Here is a 24,525-nt window from a genome sequence, read left to right as displayed (position 1 = left end):
GAGAAGATGGTTGGAGGGCAAATTGTGGGGAGCAAGGTAACTCCAAACTTTTACAGAATTAAAGATGGGGGTCTGGTCAGCTACAGTCCATGTTACCAAGAGGCCTGGCTGTGTGTCTTCATTCAGTCTATTAGGCATTTACTGAGCACAGCCTACATGCCAGGTTCTTCATTTTTTGACACAGGGTCTTGTGTTGCCCAGGCTGGAGTGCAGTGCTGCGACTGCAGCTCACTGCAGCCTTGACCTCTCCAGGCTCAAGCGATCCTCCTGCCTCAGCCTCTGGAGTAGCTGGGGCTACAGGCACTCACCACCATGCTAGGCTAATTTTTGTATTTTTAGTAGAGACAGTGTCTCACCCCGTTGGCCAGGCTGGTCTCGGATCTCAGAGCTCAAGTGATCCGCCTGCCTCGGTTTCCCAAAGTGCTGGGATTACAGGCGTGAGCCTCCGCGCCCGGCCTATGCCAGGTTCTACATGTGTTCTTTCTTGACTCTTGTGTTACAGAGGCTCGAAAGAAGCCTGGCTTCTACAGTACCGCACCCAGCACCACGCTGCGACGCAGCCTCCTGTGCCCTTTCCGTCCGGCAGCTGGAGTTAGGGCAGAGCGCCGGGTCTCTAGGAGGGCAACACTCAACGCGGTCGGCTCCTAGGCATCCAGTGGGGCTGCAACCCCGCCGCCGCGGGCGAAAGGCGAAGGGAGAAAACTAGAGCTTTCGCCCGCGGGGACAGCGCAGACGGGATTCAGCTTCTTCTATGGTCCAAGTCAGAAGACTGCCCCCGGCGCCGCGCCCGCCGGAGACCGCTGTCTGCGCCCCCGCACGGACGCACTCGTGCACGCGCGCGCTGGCCCCGCCCACTGTTCCGCTGTGGTCCCCTTGTGGACTGCACGAGCCACCGTCCGCACAGCCCCGCCCCGCACGGCCAGGCGAAGCGGAGCCGGCCGTGCGGTGTGTGTGTATGTGGTCGCGGGGCGCCGTCTCAGCCCCGGGAAGATGGTGGCTGCAGCGGCGGCGACTGAGGCAAGGCTGAGGAGGAGGACGGCAGCGACGGCAGCGCTCGCGGGCAGGAGCGGCGGGCCGCACCGGGACTGGGACGTGACCAGGGCTGGGAGGCCGGGGCTGGGGGCCGGGCTGCGCCTCCCGCGGCTGCTGTCTCAGCCGCTGCGGCCACGGCTGCTGCTGCTGCTGTTGTTGCTCTCGCCGCCGCTGCTGCTGCTGCTGCCCTGCGAGGCCGAGGCCGCGGCGGCGGCGGCGGCGGTGTCGGGCTCAGCCGCAGCCGAGGCCAAGGAATGTGACCGGCCCTGTGTCAACGGCGGTCGCTGCAACCCTGGCACCGGCCAGTGCGTCTGCCCCGCGGGCTGGGTGGGCGAGCAATGCCAGCACTGCGGGGGCCGCTTCAGGTGAGTGGCGGGTGGTGTGGGAGAGTCGGGCCCAACCAGAGGCTGGGGCTGAGGGGCGTTCGAGACAGCTCCAGGCTAGAGGGAGATGCTGGACAGAAAGTGGAGAGGGTAGGGCCGCCCTATGGGGTTTGAGGGCCATTTGCTTCCGGGGAGATCATCGTCTCTGGCCTGGGGTCTTCCTCTGTTGGAAGGTGAAAAGGTGTGGGGCAAGGGTGGGGGCACCCCGACGGTATTTGGGTGCTTGGGTTAGATTGGAAGAATGCTGAGGGACCCAAAGAGCATCAAAGCCGATCGCTCTAAAACTCGGCCTGTTTCAGCTAAACGAGGTATCCAAGGAAAGGTGAACTAGCCAGGTTTGCTTGAACACTTCCTTTTAACATCCACATGTGCCCTAGGACCCGATGAGTTCCCCGATGCATTGGAGATGTGGGGTGCTCTGAAGAAACAGGGCCCTGGAAATGCTTTGTTGGCTGGAGATAAAAGGGAAAGGGTAGCATTGTAAGATATTAGGGATAGAAGGACCAGTGGTCCTTCTAAAGGAAAGTGAGGAAACTAGTCTTTTGGCAAAAGCTCACTGGAGGTGGCAAATTGGAACAGGGTCTGTGGTGAAGAGGGAATGGAAGGAAATTCCTGTTTGCCTTGGTTTCTGGACAATATGAAGTTCTGAATTGGCCTGGTTTGGGGCAGTTCCTCTTGGAGAAATCAATAAATTAATTAGCAGTTATCGTTATTTGCTTCAGTTGTGCAATGATTTTCCAGGTAATACAGACGAATAGATTAGCCAGACTTTAGCCTTGTCCACAGGGAGTTTGGAATATAGCAAGAGAAAGATAATGTACGCACATAACCCTAGTCATAAGGGTTACAGAGTCATTCACTCCTTTGACAGGTATTTAGTTTACTGAACACATGTCTGATGTGGGGGAGTGGGGAAATGTGAACAAGACAGACAGGGTCTGCTCTCATCGATCTTGACATTCTAGTGGGAGCAACAGGCACTTAACAAGTAAATAAATGAGAGAAATGAACATGGTAATTTCAGGTAATGGTAAATGCTCTCAAGAAAATAAAAACAGCGTGGTCAGGTAGAGAATTATAACCGGTGGTGACTCTTGGAGAAGGTTCTCATTTGAAGTGACATTTGATCTGAGACCTGAATGAGGCAACAGGGAACTTGTGGGAATTCAGGGATGGAGAGGTTGTGGCTAGCTGGAGGGATGCAAGGAGGACTTTGAGGAGGCGGTAACATTGGATTTGAGCATGTAAGGTTAAGTAGGATTTGGAAATGTGGAGCTGGAAAAAAATTACAGATGGAAAGAAGGGTGCAAACAAAGTTGAGGAGGCTGGAAAGTAAAGTTTTGCTGCTGCCTATGTGGAAGAGAGTTGTGAGAGAGGAGTTTGGAATAGCAAAATTGTAGACTTAGGTAATGTTAGGTCTTCTAAGGAACTCAGAGAACGTTGAACAGATGAGCTCTTTAGTTTTATGGATGGAGAAACCAAGTGACTTCAGGACCACTGCTGCAGTGAAGCTGCTTTTGTAACTTAGGGTGTTCTGATTTATGAATTCCATTAATCTACATGTATTTGTTGAGGGCTCCTATGTTTTAGGTTGTGAGATACAGTGGTATAAAAGACAGGCACAGTCCTGCTCTTATGTAGCTCACATTCCAGCTTGGGAGTAAAAAAATCCAATAAAAATTTTATTCTAATTTTGTTCAAGGCTGTGGAGGTAAAGAGCAGGAGACAAACAGAGGACTTGACTTAGTTTAGGGGTAAGGTAAGTCACTGAGGAAGCGATGTGAAGTCTGAGGGGTGAGATGGTACTACCTACGTGAGGGGTGGGGTGCTGAGGGGCCAGCAGGTACAGAGGCTTGGGGTTGAAGGGGATGATGGCAGCCTGGATGGAAGGCCAGGTGGCAGGAGCAGAGAGAGCAAAGGGGAGCCTGGCAAGACTGGAGAGAAAGGCAGAAGCCAGGCCAAGTGGAGATCTGTGGGTTGGATTGAGAATTTTGACCTTTAGCCCAAGAGCTGTGAAATGGCGTAGTTCACTCCTATTTTTATGACATTATAGGCTTTTAGATTGGAGACAGAATACAAATGGCCTTGAAGGTGAGGTCAGGGCATTTTCAATTTGAGAAGCTTCCAAGATCAGGTCAATGGATGGTTGAGTCAGATGAGGATCCTTCAAGTTCTGAAAACCTGGGACACTGTGGTAGGCAGTGGGGACTCACAGTGTGGGAAGGGGACTTCATAGCAAGATCAATCTGTAATGTTCAGAGTAGGTAGACTCACTTTGGGCATGAGAGATAGTGGGCAGCTAGGTGGGATCTGTTGGCATGGGTCAGAGCAGTGGTAATGAGAGCTTGTAGAGGTGAAATGGACAAGTCTTCCGTGTAAACTGGTTTGCTCTTGGAAAGGTAGGGGATGGTGAGGGAAAGAAAACTAGATTCTATCTTGGGTGATTGAGAGGACAGTGATACCATTAACAGACACAGGGACACAAGAGCAGGTGTTAGACGTTTAATTGCATGCATGCTGAGTTTGGGGTGCTCTCAGAGTACACGCCTGGCAGATGTTAAGTTTGGAGTCATCGACCTATGAGGGAGATTGCCAGGGAACTCTCTCTGAGAGTCCACATGGAAAGCCCAGAGGATTGGAGAAGAGCTACTTGTTGCAGGGAACAGGCAGTCCTGACACTGGTTGTCTCAAATGGTGTCACGGGTGAGTGAAGGGACTCCCCTGCTTATTGTGGACATTCCCTTTGAGCTGATTCTAGGTGATGTCAGTGCTGTTTCCTGGGTAGACAATTATGACTTTGGTCCTGATGATACCATTATATTTTGTGGGCTTTGGGATTTTGCATTTTTAAAAATGAAAGTAGGAGGAACTTATGACTCTGGTCTTTTAAAAAAACTCAGTAGGCCGGGCGCGGTAGCTCACGCCTGTAATCCCAGCACTTTGGGAGGCCGAGGCGGCGTTCACGAGGTCAGGAGATCGAGACCATCCTGGCTAACGTGGTAAAACCCCGTCTCCACTAAAAATACAAAAAATGAGCCGGGCGTGGTGGCGGGCGCCTGTAGTCCCAGCTATTCGGGAGGCTGAGGCAGGAGAATGGCGTGAACCCCGGAGGCAGAGCTTGCAGTGAGCCGAGATCGCACCACTGCACTCCAGCCTGGGCGACAGAGCGAGACTCCGTCTCAAAACAACAACAACAAAACTCAATAAAATTTTAGTCGAGGCCGGGCGCGGTGGCTCATACCTGTAATCCCAGCACTTTGGGAGGCTAAGGCGGGCAGATCAAGAGGTTAGGAGTTGAGACGAGCCTGACCAACATAGTGAAACTCCATCTCTACTAAAAATACAAAAAATTACCTGGGCGTGGTGGCGGGCGCCTGTAATCCCAGCTACTCGGGAGGCTGAGGCAGGAGAATCGCTTGAACCTGGGAAGCGGAGGTTGCAGAGAGCCGAGATTGCGCCATTGCACTCCAGACCAGGCGATGGTGTGAGACTCCATCTCAAAAAAAAAAAAAAAAAAAATTTAGTCGAAGTATTCTTTTGGGGGTAAGAGTGAAATGTTGGTTTTGATTGCAGTGGTTTGTATCTTGATTTAACTTACAAACCTCTTTGTTTTTAAAAGACATTAAATGAATACCTTTCTGATTTAGAATGGCATCAAGTTGGAGTGTTTTTTGAGCTTTTTAGTCCTGTAAATCCTGTGTTACAATTGCTGTTATAGGATTTTTTCATTAATTGAAGGGAACATAGGCTAACGAGGAGTGGATTTCCCTAAGGTTATCGCTGAGTGCATACTGTGTGCCACAGAGCATTTTCATGTGCATTGTATTATTTAATCCTCAGGACAACTCTGAGGGTGTTATATAAAATTTAGATTATTGAATTATTGTAGTTAGTAACATTTTTTGTAAATAAAAAATGACATAGAAATGACTGATTTTAAAGGATAAGTTAAAGGATGTCAGTTTAATAAAAATACCTATAGAATCTTTGGTGTGTGATTTCTAAGGCAGTACCACTTTCATTCATTCTTATGTGAATCTTCATAATTCAGTGATCATTTTTTTCTACTTGTAAATTAAGCTCATTTTTGAATTTAATATTCATTCAATTCTTTTAAGTTCCTACTGTAGAAAATGTTTGGGAGAATTGAATAGAATAATCTGGTGAATTGGATTGAGCCTGATAATGTTAAGATGTACCTTCTGTAGAAAAAAAAGAAAGGAACTAAGCATTTATCAGACATCTGTTTTGTGCCCAGCACATACAGTAATAATAGTAGTGGCTGGGTGTGGTAGCTCCCAACACTTTGGGAGGCAGAGGCAGAAGGATCACTTGAGCCCAGGAGTTTGAGACCAACCTGGGCAACAAAGTGAGAGCTCCTCACTACCAAAAAAAAAAAGTTAGCTGGGTGTGTTGGCATGTGCCTGTGGTCCCAGCTACATGGGAGGCTGATGCAGGAGGATTGCTTGAGCCCAGGAGGTTGAGGCTGCAGTGAGCCATAATCATGCCACTGCATTCCATCCTGGGCAACAAAGCGAGACCCTTGTCTCGAAAAAAAAAAAAATGTATGTGTGTATATATATATATATATATATATATATATAGTGCCAACTGCTTATTAGGAATAACTCCCTTTTAGTCCTTAGAGTGAAGTTATTCCCATTTCACAGTTGAGTAAACTTGGATGTACTGAATAACGTGTCCAAGGTCACAGAAGTTGTGTAAAATTGAGATTTGAACTCAGGGTTGTCTAATGCCCAAACCTGTGTTCTTTTTATTATACCATTTGGCGTCTCATTTTTTTCTGAGTCCAGTCACTCTTTATGGACGTTCTTTGAAGGACTGACCTAATTCCAACAAACGCTTTGAGAAACAAAGGAAGGAAAATAGATTTTTACAATAGGAAAGCTAACATTTTAAAAATCTTAAATTCACTTCAATCTCTCTGGCTGACGATCTGAGGACATAAATACCTTTTTAACTAGTGAAATGAAAATTCTTGCCTGGGCGCAGTGGCTCACGCCTGTAATCCCAGCACTTTGGGAGGCTGAGGCGGGCGGATCGCCTGAGGTCAGGAGTTCGAGACTAGCCTGACCAACATGGTGAAACCCCGTCTCCACTAAAAATTCAAAAAATTAGTCAGGCATGGTGGCGAGCGCCTGTAATCCCAGCTACTCAGGAGACTGAGGCAGGAGAATCACTCAAATCCAGGAGGCAGAGGTTGCAGTGAGCCGAGATTGAGCCATTGCACTCCAGCCTGGACAACAAAAGCAAAACTCTGTCTCAAAAGAAAGAAAGAAAGAAAATTCTCAAAAATAAAATGTGAAGAAGTAAAAAGTTAAAACATTTTTTTCTTATAGTAATTACTAAGTGATGTTAACCTCAAGCCCTAAATTTATGTTCACAAGTCCAATTTAGGCTTATCTGTTTTCCCCAGTACAATGTAAGTTCCGTGAGGGCAGGGGCCTGGAGCATAGTGAGCAGTAAATATCTGTTGAATGAAGGAATTCAATTCTGTAATTTACTTCTTATGACTTTTAAAAAAGTCATCTTTACCCACATGACTGCCGTATATGTCTTCTGTCCTTACATTGCTCCCGAACTTCTCTGTCTTCCACTGTTTGGTGGGCATCTTTGCTGGGATGTTTTATTGTCACCTCATACTGAATCATGTATAACACCAAACTTCTATCCTCATTGAAAAAAATAGTCTTTTTCTTTGTACTTCCTTATTTGTTTTAGCTAAATCCAAATTTAGCTAACCAAAGGTCAAAACTTAGGAGTAATCTTTGGCTCTTTCTACCTGTTTCTTTTTTCTGCTCTCACACTGTATAAATTTGTTTCTTTCCATTTCTTTTGCCATTCTAATGTACCTAACCCTTCACCTCATTGCTGACCTGCTTCTGTTGCACTTTTACTGTTTTCTTACACCTGCAGAGTCTGTTTCACACTTTGTCATATCAGTCTTCTAAAAACATGTGTCTCTATGCACACGTATGTTTGTTGCAGCACTATTCACAATAGCAAAGACTTGGAACCAACCAAAATGCCCATCAGTGGTAGACTGGATAAAGAAAATGTGGCACATATACACCGTGGAATATTGTGCAGTCATAAAAAAGGGTGAGTTCATGTTCTTTGCAGGGACATGGATGAAGCTGGAAACCATCATTCTTAGCAAACTAACACAGAAACAGAAAACCAAACACCTCATGTTCTCACTTGTAAGTGGGAGCAGGGAGGGGAACATCACACACTGGAGCTGTCCGGGGATGGGGGGATAGGGGAGGGATAACATTAGGAGAAATAGCTAATGTAGAGTATGGGTTGATAGGTGCAGCAAACCACCGTGGCACGTGTATGTCTATGTAACAAATCTGCATGTTCTGCACATATATCCCAGAACTTAAAGTGTAATAAAAAACAAAAACATGTGTCCCTTATTTTGCTTCTTTTATTACCTCTAAAATGATCCTCAGCAGAAGGATCCCATTCCTTTCACATCCTTTTTTTCCTAACCAGATCTTTTTCCTAACCAAACTACTTCGTAGTTTTTCTGTGTTTGCTAAATTCAGCACCTCCCTCCTCACTGCTCCCCCATTCTTTCTTTTCATCTCTACTTACCAAGGCCCACCTTCAGTTCTCTATAATCTATAATAGTTAGTTCTCCCAAATCATACCTTTTTTTTTTTTTGAGAGACAGGGTCTTGTTCTGTCATCCAGGCTGGAGGGCAGTGCTCCTGGGCTCAAGTGATCCTCCCACCTCAGCCTCCCAAGTGGCTGGGACCACAGGCCAGTGTGCCCAGCCAATTTTTAAATTTTTTGTAGCGATGAGGTCTCACTATGTTGCCCAGGCCAGTCTGGAACTCCTGTCCCCAAGAGAGCATCTTGCCTTGACCTCCCAAAGTGCTGGGATTACAGGCATGAGCCACTGCATCTGACCTCTATTATCTTCTTTTGAAATGAGTCATCTGCTAATTCACTTCATAAATATCTGCTGAATATTATGTGTTAGGTACTGTGCCCTTCCTTGAGGATATGAAGGTGTGTAAGAATCAGGCCTTGCTTTCCCCTCAGAGAACTTATAGCTATGAAGGGAAGACAGCTACGTGCACAGCAATTAGAATTTCATAATAAAAATACAGGCAATATGTGGTGCTGGACTAAGATGTCATCGACTAACTCTTTTGGGAGTTCTGGTGGAAGACATCACAGAAGAGAGGACATTTGGGCAGGTCTGAGAGGTTTAGTGTGAGTAGATCATTGGGGGAGAAAGGCATTCCAGAAGGAATGAAGAGTTGATGTGCAAAGGCAAAGAATTATGGATTATCATACTTAGTGTATTAATTTCCAAGGGCTGTTACAGTGAAGTGCCACAAACTCATGGCATAAAACAACAGAAATTTATTTTTTCATAGTTCTGGGGATTAGAAGCCTGAAATCAAGGTGCTGGCAGGGCCACGATCTCTCTGAAGACTCTCAGGGAGGATCTGTTCCATGCCTTTCTCTTCGCTTCTGGAGTTGCCAGCAGTCCTTGGCATTTTGGCTTGTAGATGCATCACTTCAGCCTCTGCCTCCGTCCCTTCAGTCTCACGTGATACTCTCTTTCCCTTTGTGTCTCTGTCTTTTCTCTTAAGGGTACCAGTCATAGTGGATGTACGAGTATGATATCATCGTAACTTTGTTGCATCTGCCAAGACCCTGTTTCCAAATAAGGTCACATTCACAGGGACCCAGGGTTAGGACTTTGACATACCTTTTTGGGGAACACAGCCCAACCCACAGCACCTGGAGAACTGAATGTGTAGATGCATGTTGTTGGAACATAACTTGTGAGGGGTGTAATAGAAGGAAGGGGGTGAGATTGTAAGGTTATAATGGCCTCTTTTTGTCCCTTCCCAACAATCTCCAGCTTCCAGGTTTATGCTTGACCTAGGATAAGCCCTCAGGGCATTCCAGTTTCTGGCCGTGCTGATTGTTTTGAAATGGGCTTATGATTGATTTTAATGGACTCAATCAGAGTGAATCTCAGGACTTTTGTCGGAGATCCCTTTCCTCTGTGGGCGTTTAGAAGGATATGTGTTGCCTTCTTTTCTGTGTGGTGAGGCCATAATGCCTAGAACTGTTAGAGTTAGCATTGCTGCTGTAAGGAATTCACCTCAGGTCAGAACAACTCCCAGAAGATGGAGAATGGCAGAGAAATGGAGCTGGAGACCTGATAACTTTCTGAATCTCTGGATCAAAACTTGCCTGAAGGTGTAATTTTTGGTTTGTGAAATACCGCAGTCCACGTTTTTCTTAAGCCGGTTAGAGTTGGATTTCCTTCCACTTACAGTAGAACAATTCCTAACATACAGAGGGAGGGAGGGAGGTAGAGTCAGCTGACTAGGGTTAGTCAGTTAGGGCTTCTGTAACAAATTACCATAGACTTTACCTCTATGAAAGGTTCCCAAGATGGGAAGATGCTTTTTATTTACCACAGTATAGAGGACAGGTATGTACATAGGAGAAAAAGGAGAGTGTGTTTATGATCAAAACAGTTTTGATCATATAAATGTGATTAAGTGATTTAATACATTTGTAGGATATTTTTATCTTAAGAAATACAGAAGTGAGTACCTAGTGTTATGGTTGAACAGAAATCTTACACTAGTTTTTCTTTTTAATACAATCATATTTCCAAAACTGAAATGAAACTATAGTTGTACTTTTTGAAATAGTTGTGTCTGGAAGTTGATTGGCCATTAACTTACTATGAAACTTATTTCCCACTTAAATAGTACTGTACTATTTTCTGTGAATTCCCAATGCATTTTGGCAAGTGACTTCCATCTATATACTATACACTATTCTCATCTTTCATTTCATTACTTTATTCCTTCCATTTTCCCTTTTCTTTCTATACTTTCAAACTGCTCTGTTAGTATTAACGTGACTTCCTTCTTATGATGGCTTTCTTATATTTGTCTTGCTTTTTTTCCACGTTTCATTTTCTTTATGTCATATCTCTTTAACTGCTTTTCTTTTGTCACTGAGACCATGGTTCGATATCCTTTCAATTAAAACATTAAAAAAGTTTTTTTTCTTTTACTGCTAGTGGATTGATCTTCGAGTGTTTGAAACAGGGGCTTACCCTGTCACCCGTGCTGAAGTGCAGTGGTGCAATCGCTGCTCACTGCAGCCTTGACCACCTTGAGCCTCTGGGCTCAAGTGCCTCCCACCTCAGCCTCTTGAGTAGCTAGAACTGCGGGTGCGCACCACCATGCCTGGCTAATTTTTTAATTTTGTAGAGACGAGGTCTCACTATGTCGCCCAGGCTGATCTCGAACTCCTGGGTTCAAGCAATCCTCTCATCTTGGCCTGTCAAAGTGCTGGGATTACAGATGAGAGCCACCATGCTTGGACCCTTTAAATTTTTAATTCTTAAGTTTTCAGTTTTTTTCAGTTTACGTTTTGGGTGGACTTCAGTTATAGCTGTTTATTTACGTGCTTACCTATTGAGAATTTTCTGTTTTTCACTTAGAGAAGTTAATTTTAGTAATGGGTGAATTTCCTTTTTTTTTTTTTTAGAATTTGACATTAAAAGTATACAATTATTAAATGAATGAATTTTCCAATTAATTTCTCTTGGTCCTTTTTGTAGTCTAAGAATTTTTTGATTGGTTTATTAATAAGCCAGTAAACATTAGGGGCTGGAATTCTGTCAGTTGCTGTTAAGAGTCACAAAAGTAACCTCCCTTGACCTGTGTTCTCTAAATTTTTAAATTCACAGATCCTTTCACAAAAATGTATAATCTTATGGACTCTCATAGGAATTAAAAAATAATAATCTTTTAAAAAATGTATCCTGTTTTTAAGGTAATTTTAAATAAAGTAAAAGTAGTTTGTTAATAAAGATTATAATGTATATTTTAAATATAATTTGTAATGATATTCAAAGGAAAATTTGACCTTACTCTATTTAAAACGTGGTGCATATATTGTTTCATGTACTTTAATTATGTAAGGAAAAGCATGAATTGTAGACCAAAAAAAGACATTAAATTTTGGGATAAAATGTATATTAAAATAGAGATTGAATTTAACTGTGTTTTGTGCTATTAAAAATAGTTTTCCTGTCCTAATGTTTGATATTCATAAATATGTGCTTTCACAATTATTTTTTAGAATTTTTTTGCGTGTTTTGATACTGAATGATAAAATGATAGCGATTTTCAGCTATTTGTAAGCATTTCTCTGCAAATAGCACATTTCCTGTTTGGATAGTTTTTCTCTAAATTGAATGAAAAGGCCAACCTGGCTATAATTGTCACTCAGTTTTCCCTTTTGAACACTGTTTTTGAAGTATTGGAGGTATCAAGGATTTTGATCAGATGGTTTGGCAAAGATGATCTTGAGACAGATCTGCAGAATTAGATTCATTTTATGCCTTCTCATAACTTATATATAAATATCATTGTGTCTTATGCTTCTCTTTTGATAGATGCCATGACTGTCTTTTAATGGGAGCAGTATTTGGACAACTCTTTGAGAAACACTGACCAATACTGACAAAATGTATAACTCATTTCTTTAAAGTGATGATATGTTTAGTGCTGGTTCAGTCTCTGAACTAACTATAACTTCCTATTAATATGAAATATTTGAAGCCTATGGAAGAGATGCAAGGAATATCTCTTTGTACTTGCAACCTGGTTTTTCTGAATTTTCTTCATATTAATGTTATTCTAAAAAATAAAATGTTACAGATACTGACCAAGGTCCCCATGTTACCACCCCTTCTTAATCTTGTTCACCATACCCTTTCCCCAGAGGTAACTAGTATGGTGAAGTTGATGTTTATTATTTCTCTTGCATGTTTCTACTCTTATTACAGAGAGTACAGAGAGATATTTCTGCAAACAATATCTTGTTCCCAAAAACATGTAGCATTTTTTAATCTTGAGATAAGATATGCTGGAGATTTATCTGTTGATAAATGTAGTTCTAGCGGATTCATAATTAATATTAATTACAAAAGGATTCCGGTTTACTTACCCATTTTCCTGCTGATGGGCATTTAGAGTTTTCCAACTTTTGCTGTTACAAATAGTACTACAATTACATTCTTTTTTTTTTGTGACATGGTCTCACTCTATCAACCAGGCTAGAGTGCAGTGATGTAATCACCGCTCACTGCAGCCCTGACCTTCAAGGCTTAGGTGATCCTCCCACCTCAGCCTCTGGAATAGCTGAGACTACACATGTGCCACCACACCCAGCTAATTTTTTGTGTTTTTAGTAGAGACCAGGCTTCACTATGTTGCCTGGGCTGATCTTGAACTCCTGGCCTAAGCAATTTGCCTGCCTGGGGCTCTCAGAGTGCTGGGATTACAGGTGTGAGCCACCATGCCCGGCCCAATTAACATTCTTTACCTATCTCTTTATGCATACATGTGTGATTTTTCTCTAGGGTAGTGATCTTCAGTCTTTTGAAGCACCTCCAAAATAACTGAAATTCTTTTTACTTCCTTGCTTTCAGGTTGACATGCAGTTGACACGTATTATTTTTCAAAAAAAATGAATTTATAGAGTTGAAGAGATACAATTTCTGTATATTATAAATAGAGCTGCCGGAAAAAATCCCCATTATACAGTATTACTTTAAAAATATATATTGAGTAGAATCCAAATTCCATAGCAGTTTAATAACCATTCTTATTTTTAAAAATACATGAGGCCAGGCATGATGACTCACACCATAATCCCAGCACTTTGGGAGGCTGAGGTGAGAGGATTGCTTAAGCCCAGGAGTTTGAGACCAGTCTGGGCAACATAGTGAGACCCCCATCTCTATAAAAACATTTAAAAATTTGCAGGGCACGATAGCACATAACTGTAGTCTTAGCTACTTGGGAAGCTGAGGTGGGAGGGTCACTTGAGTCCAGCAGTTTGAGGCTGCAGTGAGCTAAGATCACACTACTGCATTCTATCCTGGATGACAGAGAGAGACCTTGTCTCTTAAAAAAAAAAAAAACAAAAAAAAACCAAAACCCATATGTAGTAAATGTTATTATTCTTTTCCTTTATGGCTTGTCCTTTTTGTGTTATATTGTAAAATTCCTTTCCTGTACTGACCTTGTAAATATACTCTTGTATATTTTACTTCCTCAAAATTTAAAATTTTTGCTTTATTCCATTCTGATCTTTTATCCGCCTGTAACTTGTTTCTGCGAATGATTTGTTATATTGACCTAATTTAATTATCTTTATATGGAAAGCGGTTGTTGCAGTTCCATTTATAGAACAGTTTTGCCCCTGCTCCCCATTTGAATTGAATTGTGCTGTAATCATTTAAAACTTCAGACTTGACTTGATTGTTCTTAACTCTTGCCTCCTCTAATTTCAACAAAAATCCCTGTTGATATTTTGTTTGGAATTTCACCTGATGTTGAGATAAGCCTGGGGAAATCTGTCATCTTTATAATAGAGGGTCTTTCCATCCTTCACATCGTTCTGGAAAGATGCTTTATATTTCTAGTTATTTAGGTCTCTTATATCTTTTAGTAAATTCTTATAGCTTTTTACAAATGATCTGACACACAATAGAGAATTTTGTTATTACTAGAAAGTGATTACTATAGTACCTAGGAATGGATTTTAAAATTATTATTATTATTATTGCACTGAGTAATATTTAGCTCATGAGTGTCTGTATTTATCTGGGCACCTCTCTGATGTCTAGGAAACTTATTCACCTGTCTGGATCTAGGCAGGAGGTTGACTGGGCTCAGCTGGTGGGGATGGGGGTGTCACAGCTGTCACATCTCTTTGTACCAGAGGCTGGCTGAGCCTCACCATCATGGTGATGGCAGAAGTGCAAAGGCAGAATTGATTTCCTCTTGTTTTGAATTTGTATATCTATGAATCCTTCCTAAGTTCTTGTAGTACTGGTAGCTTGTGTGTGGATTCTCCTGTTCCCCATGTTGATCGTCATGCTGCTAATAAGTTGTGACAGTTTACTTCTAAACTGTATACACCTTCTTTCTTTTTCTTGTGTAATTAATGAGCTAGTTCATGTTGTTGAATATTATCATTGTAGGACATTGTTGAATGGTCTTGATCCTGACTTTAAAAAGAATCCTATGGAATAGTTCCCTGCACATAGAAGGTGGCCTGTGATCATATTGATTTTTGTCTTTTCATCTGTTAATGTGGTAAATTACACTTATATACTTTTTAATTGTTAGACTATCTTTGTATTCCTGAGTTGAACCCATTTTGGCCATGATATGTTTTTTAATACAGATTTTTAGATTTGATTTGCCAATACTTTTTTTTGAGTTTTTTTTTTTTTTTTTTTTTTTTTTGAGATGGAGTCTTGCCCTGTCGTCCAGGCTGCTGTGCAATGGTGCGATCTTGGCTCACTGCAACCTCTGCCTCCTGGGTTCAAGCGATTCTCCTGCCTCAGCCTCCCAAGTAGCTGGGATTACAGGTGCCTGCCGCCATGCCTGGCTTATTTTTGTATTTTTAGTAGAGACGGGGTTTCACCATGTTGGTCAGGCTGGTCTCGAACTCCTGACCTCATAATCCTCCTGCCTCGGCCTCCCAAAGTGCTGGGATTACAGGCATGAGCCACCGCGCCCGGCCTGAATTTTTGAACTGTGCTTGTGAGCTTTTCTTTTGGCAAGCATGTCAGATTTTGTCTGTTGTTTTATTTTGTTTTCACCCTTGAATGCTCATATAGCTGGGGCTGGAATTTAAGATGGATCATTGTTTTCTTTGAGCAATTTGAATATTTTTTTCAATGTCTTCTGATTTTTATTACTGATGTTTCAAAGTCAGCTGTCAGTCTAATTCATTCATAGGTAATTTTTTTTCTTTCTCTCTTTTTTAGCTTCTTATTCTGGAAAATTTCAAATAAACAAAAATGGAAAGTATGACAAGTCTGACGTGTCTGTCACCAGCTTCAACATTTGCAACTCATAGTCATTCTTTTTCACTTTTACCACTGCCCCATTCCCATCCCTTCCCCTCCTCCCACCAGCTAGCATAGATTATTTTGAAGCAAATCTCAGGTGCCATTTTGTTTCCTTCTGGTTGTTTTTCTTTTTTCCTTTTTATTTTTATTTTTATTTTTATTTTTTTGAGACAGAGTCTTGCTCTTTCACCCATGCTGGATTGCAGTGGTGTGATCTTGACTCACTGCAACCTCTGCTTCCCGGGTTCAAGCGATTCTGGTGCCTCACCTTCCTGAGTAGTTGGAATTACAGTTGTGTGCCACTTTTTTATTTTTAATAGATATGGGGTTTCACTGTTGGCCAGGCTGGTCTCGAATTCCTGGCCTCAAGTGATCTGTCCACCTTGGCCTCCCAAAGTGCTGGGATTACAGGTGTGAGCCACCACACCCAACCATTCTGGTTTTTCATAAGTGCTCTTGCTTTTACTCATAGTCTATCTCTATGTTATTTTTTTCTTTCCCTTTCTCTTTTGGTTGATTGTATTAATGTAGTATTACTATGATGTGTCCAAATGTGGATTTATTTTTATTTTGCTCAGTGTATGTGCATTCTTTATCTGAGGATTCAAGTCTGTTATCATTTCTGGGAAATTCTCAGGTATTATCTTTTTAAAGCTTCTTTTACATTTTATTTGTTATTTTCTCTTAGTATGACTTTTAGACAGACACGTGTTGCCTATTCTTTTTATTCTGTTTACTTTCTACTTCTCATAATTTTTATCTATTTCCCTCTGTTGCATTCAGGATAATTTCCTCAGATCTGTTCTCTAGTTCACAAATTCTCACTTTAACTGTATCTAATTTGTGGTGTAACTTGTTAAATTTTCATTTTCAGTGATTGTATTTTTAATTTCTAGAGGTTTTATCTTTTATTAATAAAACTGGCTGCTTATTTTCATAGTGTTATTTTTGATACTTTTGATCCTATTGTGCCTTTAAGCAATTTAAATTAATTAATTAATTAATTTTTTGAGACCAAGTCTTCTTGTTGCCCAGGCTGGAGTGCAGTGGCGTGATCTTGGCTCACTGCAACCTCCGCCTCCTGGGTTCAAGCAATTCTCCTGCCTCAGCCTCCCAAGTAGCTGGGATTACGGTTGTGCACCACCATGCCAGGCTAATTTTTGTATTTTTATTAGAGATGGGGTTTCACCATGTTGGCCAGGTTGGTCTCGAACTCCTAACCTTAGGTGATCTGCCTGCCTCGGCCTCCCAAAGTGCTGCATTACAGGTGTGAGCCACAGATATTTGATGTTTTTTATACTTTTGTAAATTGTATCTTTAAATTTTTTTTTTGAACAAGGTCTGGTTTTATTTTCTGGCAGAATCTTTTAAAATATAAAACAGATAAAACACATCTCAACCCTGCAATCTGCCAGCATGCCTTGTTTCTACAGGAAGCATGCTAGACCATGAGACTACATAGCAAAGGGTCTTTAAGAGAATTTGGTTGGGAGAAATAGAAAAAACAGATCTCAGGGAAGCCTGGGCTAGCCCGAAAGCTGAGCTACATCCCTGAGCACTAGAGCAGTCCTTGTCTTTTCAGATCCTCATATGTCTTCTTATTCACAACATTCCCACTTGAGTCTTCATATTCTTCCTCAGTGTCAGGCTGCCATCATTCTGAAGCCTTCTGCAATTTGAGTTTGGCCCACAAGGAGACAGCATCTTCAATCTGTGTCACATTAGCAAAGTGAATAGTGTTTGGGATGCCCAAACACCTCATGCCATGAGCATGATGCTATTCAGCAAAGTGTCACTGGAAGGCTTTGGGCCCTTGGTAGGTGTAGTTTCCACAAATCTCACCATTATAGTTGATATTTAGGCCATGAAGCTTATATAGCCAGTAGGGAATGGGTTTGCCATCCCAGCCAAGTGGCAGGTTTTTGGGGTTGTAAATGATCTCATTCTTTTCATCTTCACTCTCACTCTCACTGATCTGCTCTTCTTGCTCTTCTCCTGTCCTTGCTTGCTTGCACTGTACATTTTCATGAGTGAGATGTTGCTGTTCCCTGGGAGTCAGAGTATTCATAGATCTGGGCTTCTAGAAAAGCAATGTCTTTGTTCCTCTCGGTGTCTCACTTGGTGCCCTTTGATTTGGGATTTTTGGCAAACAAAGAGTTATCAAGTGACTCCAGGGACTTTCCTTTGGTGCTGAATAGTCTCTGGGCTTGCTCTTCTACGGTCCGCCACATTTCAAGCCTAAAGCTAAGAGAGCAGATTTCAATCTGTCCAAACCCAGAGAGGCCAACTTCTCCCAGGAGGAGAATGCGGAGAGGTCAAGATGGGCTCCAGCATGGGTCAGAGCACTGCTTGTCTCTTTCGGCCATCCAGGAAGGTCCCATTCTCCCATTTCTTCTCAAACTCAGCCTGAGTCTTCCCAAAAAGTTCATTCTGATCTTGGAGAGGCTTCACTTTATCTGTGTAATCCTGAGGTTACTCAAGCAGCATCTCTAGGTATCTCTTATACTCTGCATTCTTCCTTTCTTTAGGAATGTCAAATAGTTGGTCAAAGATGGACAGGTATGTGATATAATCCAGCTTCTCAGATGCCTTCAGGTTAATGTACTTGAGGTAACAGTCACGGAAATTGAGGTAACGACCATATCCCTCTTCATCTGTGAACTCCACAAAGTTTTGTGCCTCTTCACTTGGATTCTCTGAGCCTTCAGGAGCTCCTCAAATTCCAGACATTGGCACACAGATCTCATTTGGGTGCTTCTGGTGGAATTCCTTTATTTACTTGAGTCTATTATAGGATTCAGCAAACTCATTGGGTCCTGAAATGGCATTGAGTTCCTCCTTTCGTAATCCATCTTTATCATCATACAGATCCCTCAGGTTCCCACTGACCTCCATATACCTATCTTGCATGGCCTGAGTGTGGTGATCAGAATTGATCTGGTCCCAGAGCGTGGACTTCTTAGTGAGCATCTCTTTGGCCATGACGTCCATGAGCCTTTCCTTCTCCTCATGATAGCGTCACTTCTGCTCCAGTATTGTCTCCATCTTCTTTAGCTGCAGCCTGTCTTAAAAATTTTATGATTAGTTGTTTGCTGCTGGTTAAAGGAAATGCAGTGGACTTTTTGCACCTTTCCTAAAGTATTTTATTGATTCTCATAATTATCTGCAGATTATTAGCTCTCTGGGGGGAAAAAAAAACAAACAAAACCCTTCTTTGATCCCCGGTGGCTTCTCCAAATGTCGCCTCATTTCTATGTTTCATTTTACAACAAAACTCCTGCAAATGAAATTGTTCTCTTGTTAACATCTCCTACTTCCTCACTTCCAATTTTCTCTTTAACTTATGGCTGCCAGAGATCATAGGAGCAGCAGTGTCCACAGCTTGTCAAATCCAGTGGTTAATTCTCTGGCTTTGTCTTACTAAACTTCATAACATTTCACTGCTTCCTTTTTGAAAACTTGCTTCTGGACTTCTGGGACTCCATGCTCTCTCTCTTTTTTGCCATGCTTGACTGACTGCTCATTTGCAGACTTTGTCTTCTTCTGGCTTCTAAAAGTTAGAGTTCTTCTGGGCACTTGCTGTGCATCTGCACTCAGTCGTCTTCTGTATCTGTACCTGAAACTCAGATGTTCTTATCAGTCTGGGGACTTCGAATACTGTAACATTGAACTTTTGATTTTTACTCCAAGCCTGTTTGACCCTCAGTTTTCTTAGCATTTCTGTGAGACCACTCAGGCTAGAAACCTGGGTGTTTTCTTTATTCCCATTTACTCACTTGCAAACTATTATTAAATCTTGTCTGTTCAACCCCCAAAACTTATCTAAGTGTCTGCTGGTATTCTTTTTTCTTCATTTGTGGGTAGAAGCAAGATTGTGTAGGTCTTTGTAGTCTTAACCATAAAAAATTTCTGGAAAGTGTAAGGTTGTATGCAAATAAAAGGTATCAGATGGCTAAGAGGAGTGGAGTTAAATATCAGGATCCTTAAACTTCTTTTCTTTATCTTTGCCCATTGCCTTTTCTTTTCTTTCATTGCTATATATTTACGTGGACTCTTTCAAAGAGATTATAGTTACAGAGACCTGATAGCCAACAGGTTGAATGTAAGCCTTATTTATGTTTATTTTTGCCTAATATTCAGGGCCCTGTGAGAGATTCTGGTTGTCGAATATACAAGAAGGGTTGAGAGCATATTCTAGATAGGGGAATGTGTGTGTGTGTGTGTGTGTGTGTGTGTGTGTGTGTGTCTGTCTGTCTGTCTGTCCTCTGGGCAGGGAGGGGGAATATGGTAGGAGCAAAAGCACAGGAGAGGTAAGAGTGGGCACTGGGTGTCTGAGGGGACCATGAGAATTGGCTTTGCAGGTGAGAGGAGAAGGATTGACATTCTTAATAGTTAGAATGTCAGGAACAGGAGGAGTTCAGACTTCATTCCACAGTCTGTGCAAAGTTATTCTAAATATTGACAAGGGTAGTGACATGGTGACATTGGTGCTTTAGGAATGTTGTTCTGCTGTAGGGTGCTTAGTAGGCTTTGTGGTCTCAGAAGCTGCTGAAGGTAGCCAGAGGTGTTGGCAATAAGACTACCATGGATTGTTTTTGAGCTTGGGATAGAGTGGGAATGGAGATGAAGGAATACATCTAAGGAAGTCTTTGATGGCAGTTATATCATAAATTGTTCATACATGTGATGAATGGGATATCAAGTACAGGAAGAAACTAACAAAACTCACACCAACATTTTGCGCATGGGAGAATGGGGCTATTTTATCATTTCAGGTGGACTGTGGTTGAATGGGAAGAGATAATTCTGCCATAAGATCAGGGTTGAGTTTTGTTGGTTCTGGAACTCAGTTTTTGCTGCTGTACTGTCCAGAGAGAGAGAGAGAGAGAAAGGGAGAGAGAGAGAGATGCACACGCACACACACACATACAAATAACTAATATATATAAATATATATATGTGGGTATATATATTATTTATTTATGTATATATAATATGCTATAATTATAGATAATATATAATTATCTATAATTATGTAATATATATTATAATTATTATCTATAATTACATAAAATATATAATTATATATGTATTATAGATTATTATATATAATTTAATATATATAATAAATATATATACATATGTAGGTACGTTTGTGTGTGTGTGTGCATAATTTAAAAAAATTTTTTTAGAGACAGGGTCTCACTCTGCCACCAGGCTGGAGTGCAGTGGCATGATCATAGCTCACTGCAGCCTTGACTTCCCGAACTCAGGTAATCCTTCCACCTCAGCCTCCTGAGTAGCTAGGACTGCAGGTGTGTGCCATACCACACCTGGCTAAAATTTTTTTTTTTTTTTTGGTAGAGATGTGGTCTCACGATGTTGCCTAGGCTAGTTTTGAACTACTAGGCTCAAGCGCTCCATCTGCATCGGCCTCCCATAGTGTTTGGGATTACAGGTGTGAGTCACTGTGCCCAACCTATTTTTATTTTTTTGTAGAGATAGGGTCTCGCTGTGTTGCCTAGGCTGGTCTCAAGCTCCTGGCCTCAAGCGATCCTCCCAGCTCAGCCTCCCAAAGTGCTGGGATTACAGGCATAAGCCAGTCTGGCTAGCCTGAGTTTTTATTTCTATTTAGAAAAACGTGAACAGCCTTTATATGGCTGCTGTAAACCAATGGACTTTCTTTGTTCTTGAACCAAGCTAGGCATCCACATGACACCTATTCATCTGAGGCGATAGAGTCAGTGTTCAGATGTCTTTGAAAGAAAGATCCACCTGCAGTTCTCTAGCTTTTGAAATGTTTTTTTTCCCCCATACTGTCATGGATACACATGTGATTGTTCTGGACTTCCTTTATGGTAAACTTTGCTCTTAATAAGAGCTTGAAAATTTTTGTTGTTGCAAAACTGTGTTAGAGTTGATACTGTTATTTATCAGGCAACAAATGTTACATGAATATCTACGATGTTTTAGGCACTGACGAAAAAGAGGTGAATGAGATATGTTCTTGAGAAAATCTTGGTAGTGTAGTGTGCAGAGATTATTCTCTATAACAGTAAGAATCAAACCACATGATAAGTTTACCACGGAGAAGGCATTAATTAGCTCAGCACTGAAAACTTGGGGCACAGGTTCCCAGAGCTCCAAGGGACATTTGAAGTGAGATCTGAAAGGTTGGTTAGGAGAAAATAAGTTATTCTAGACAGAGAAGGCAGGCTGTGCTGAGCCACGAAGACTTAATGCAGGTGAGTTGAGGAAGAAATACATAGTCAATATTGCCACAATATGGTCTGCTCAGTCTGAGGAGCAGTGGCTAGTGATAGAGCAGGAGGAGTAAATTGGGGTTGGATTGTCACAGACCTTGCATGTTATGCTAAGGCATGCAAAGGTTTCCAGGCAGGTTTTGACATGATCAAATTGCCCTTTATAACATTATAAAGAAGATGACAGGTGGCTCTGCAAAGAACTGTCCAGACGGGGGAGCTGGGCTGAGCCACAGTTAAGAGACTGTTGCAGTAGACTAGACTAGGAGGAGGAGAATTTGAATTAGAGCATTGGCGTTAGCAGGGGGATCAAAGAGGGAAAAAGATGAGATTGGTTTGTAGGCTGAATGAATGGAGGTGAAGGTGAAGAAAAAGTCGATAATTTTTGGAGGATAGGGTAGATGACAAAGTTGTTTAAAGAAAGCATAAAAGAAGGGGATTTAATGACTTAAATTTTTGATATAGGGAATATAAGTCTGAAACATGGGTCTAGCCTTGAGCTGGAAATACAGCTTGGGCAGTTAGCAACATAGAGATGGTGGATGAAGCCATGGATGCAGATGGAATTACCTGTAGGAGTATCATGGAGACCTTGATCCAGCCAGGACAATTTCAGGGACAGCCCAGGATTTGAGCAAAGGACTTGTCCATTTCTTTTATTGAGTCTTTCAAGGTTGATGATTTATTATTATTTAAAAATATGAGGGAGCCATATTATTTTATGGTTGTTTTAATTATCATTGTGGATGGGTGTAGAAGAATGTTCTAAATATTAAAACATATAGCATTCATTTGTAATGTTATATCATTTATAATGGTTGTAGCTTTATTATTATTTTTAATAATTAGGACAAATGCTTAATATTTTACATTTTAGATTACTAGTATGAGTCAATATTCATGATGAATCTTTTTCTTTGTATTTCTTTTGAATTTAAGAAATTAGATCAAAATTTTCTGATACAGACGAAACTTTGGAATGCAGAAATATTTTTAGTATTGGTGCCAAAAATTTAAGCCACTTACTTTAACACTTAGAAATTACAAGATCATATATGGAAAGTTTGTTATTGGTTTGGTGTATTAGAATAATTTATGGAGCTTTTAAAGACACCAATGCAGTGCTGGATTCCACCCAAGAGGGGTTTGTGTTAGGGCCACATCATCTGTATTTTTTAAAGCTCTGTGGATATTTTGATGTTAATCGGAGAACCCCGTATCAGGGGTTTGGGTTGGGGCTTTGTTAGCATATTTTGTGTCTTGCTTATATAGTTAACTTTTTTGTTTAAAGCTGTTAAAGCAAAGGCCAGAATACCAGCAGGTTAGGGATGTGGTCATCACAGTGAGACCATTTGAATTTTCATGTGAATTTAAACTATGAGACAAAATTCAATAGCAGTTCAGTCTGGGCTTGTATCATTAGAGGGCTGGTTAAATAAAATATGACATGTTCACAGAGCAGAGTACTATGTAGCTATAAAAGGGAAGGAGGAATACCTATATACTACTGTGGGGGAGAATATATTGTTAAATGAAAAAAAAAACCCACTGTAGCAGAACAGTGGTATTGTACACTATCATTTTTTAAAGAAAGGGGATCTATAAATCTATAAATATATATTGTTGTGCATATATATAAACACACCAATGGAATATAAACCAAAAACTAACAAAAATGATTAAGGAGAGAGAGGGAAGGGGGTGGATAAAACAGGGATGGAGGCTAGACTTCTGAATGTACTTTATTTTGTGGATTACATTTAGAACCATGCCAATGCTTTACCATATTATAAAATAAAAATAAATTAAAATGAGAGAAAAAGGCAATCTCTAAACATCAAGTGCAAATGGAATAAGTGAACCTAAATGTATATTAAGTTTGAGGCTGGAGCACATGATCTTTCAAATGACTTTGAAACATAGTAATTTGATTATACATTTCTAGAAGGACATATCCTCAAGGACAAAGAACTGCAAAAATATTTTAAACTGTTTTTAGTCATCGTATAACTCATATTATTGGTATTGTTCTGGAAGCATGCGTTGTTAAGTAAAACAAATGGTTAATTATATTGGATTGGTGGCCTGGATTTTGGTGTGGAAAAGAGGAGATACAAAGGTTGAAACAGAGAGTTGTTGATTAAGAATCTTGGGATCATAAATTTGAGTTGGAGATGTCCGTATAAACTCATGGTATTTTTTCTTTTTTGAAACTGTATTTTCTGGTTTTCTCTGCTGGAAAATCCCAGAAAGCAACCTAGGTAGCATTGAGCACTTCTAATGCCAGACTCTGTTCTGTAAATACTAATTCCCACTACAAGGAACTTAGGGTACCTTAGAAAAATGGCTTATTTCATGTTGGGGTCAAGAATGCTATAAGACGATCCTGAAACATCTTTTTATATCACAAAACAGGCTACTAGGGAGATTTTCATTTCTATCAGTGGTAGAATAGCTTTTTCTAAGCCAGTGCTCCAACTGAGAACAACTAGTAGAGAAGCTGGGAAATATTGTTTTAAAAATCTGCTTGAAGGCTTTGGAAAGTGAGCAAGGCAAAGAAGGGACTAGAGAGACCAAAATTTTGGAGAGAAGGTAAACTCAGGGGCGAGGGCCAACTTTTGGTACAGCTTTTCCCTTGGGGGGATTGGCCGATTTGAGATGTGCAGCTAAGAGATTGAGCACAAAGTAATGGCAGAGAGACTGAGATTCTAAGCAGAGTTTTGGTGGTTATGCAGCATCGGGGGACACAGCTGGATTTCAGGTGCTGCAAAGAAAGAAGGGGCACTGGAAAATACCTCAGGCTTTTAGTTGGGAACGCTGAAGGATGGGCTATACCCTGTGCTTAAGGGTGAACTCAAAATAGATCGGCTCTTAGAAAAGCTGAAGC

At 41.3% G+C, this 24,525-nt stretch overlaps 1 protein-coding gene and 1 pseudogene across 3 annotated transcripts in view; one reads left to right on the top strand and one right to left on the bottom strand.

Moving 5' to 3' along the window:
• The first annotated feature begins 859 nt into the window (after positions 1-859).
• Positions 860-24,525, top strand: part of ATRN (attractin) — a 171,224-nt gene continuing 147,558 nt past the window's right edge. For 2 of the 3 annotated variants that reach the window (XM_063659468.1, XM_054467960.2), the window contains exon 1: positions 886-1,397. In XM_063659468.1, the coding sequence (XP_063515538.1) occupies positions 991-1,397 (407 nt within the window). In that variant the 5' untranslated portion in view covers positions 886-990. Of the gene's footprint in view, positions 1,398-24,525 lie in introns of all 3 variants that reach the window. The other variant, XM_054467961.2, reaches the window with a different exon arrangement.
• On the bottom strand, positions 14,771-18,420 carry LOC129021929 (splicing factor 3A subunit 3-like; annotated as a pseudogene).

The sequence above is a fragment of the Pongo pygmaeus genome, chromosome 21 (assembly GCF_028885625.2).
Source record: "Pongo pygmaeus isolate AG05252 chromosome 21, NHGRI_mPonPyg2-v2.0_pri, whole genome shotgun sequence".
Lineage (NCBI taxonomy): Eukaryota > Metazoa > Chordata > Mammalia > Primates > Hominidae > Pongo > Pongo pygmaeus.
Note: the sequence above shows the minus strand (reverse complement) of the source record. Positions and strands in the feature narration are given on the sequence as shown.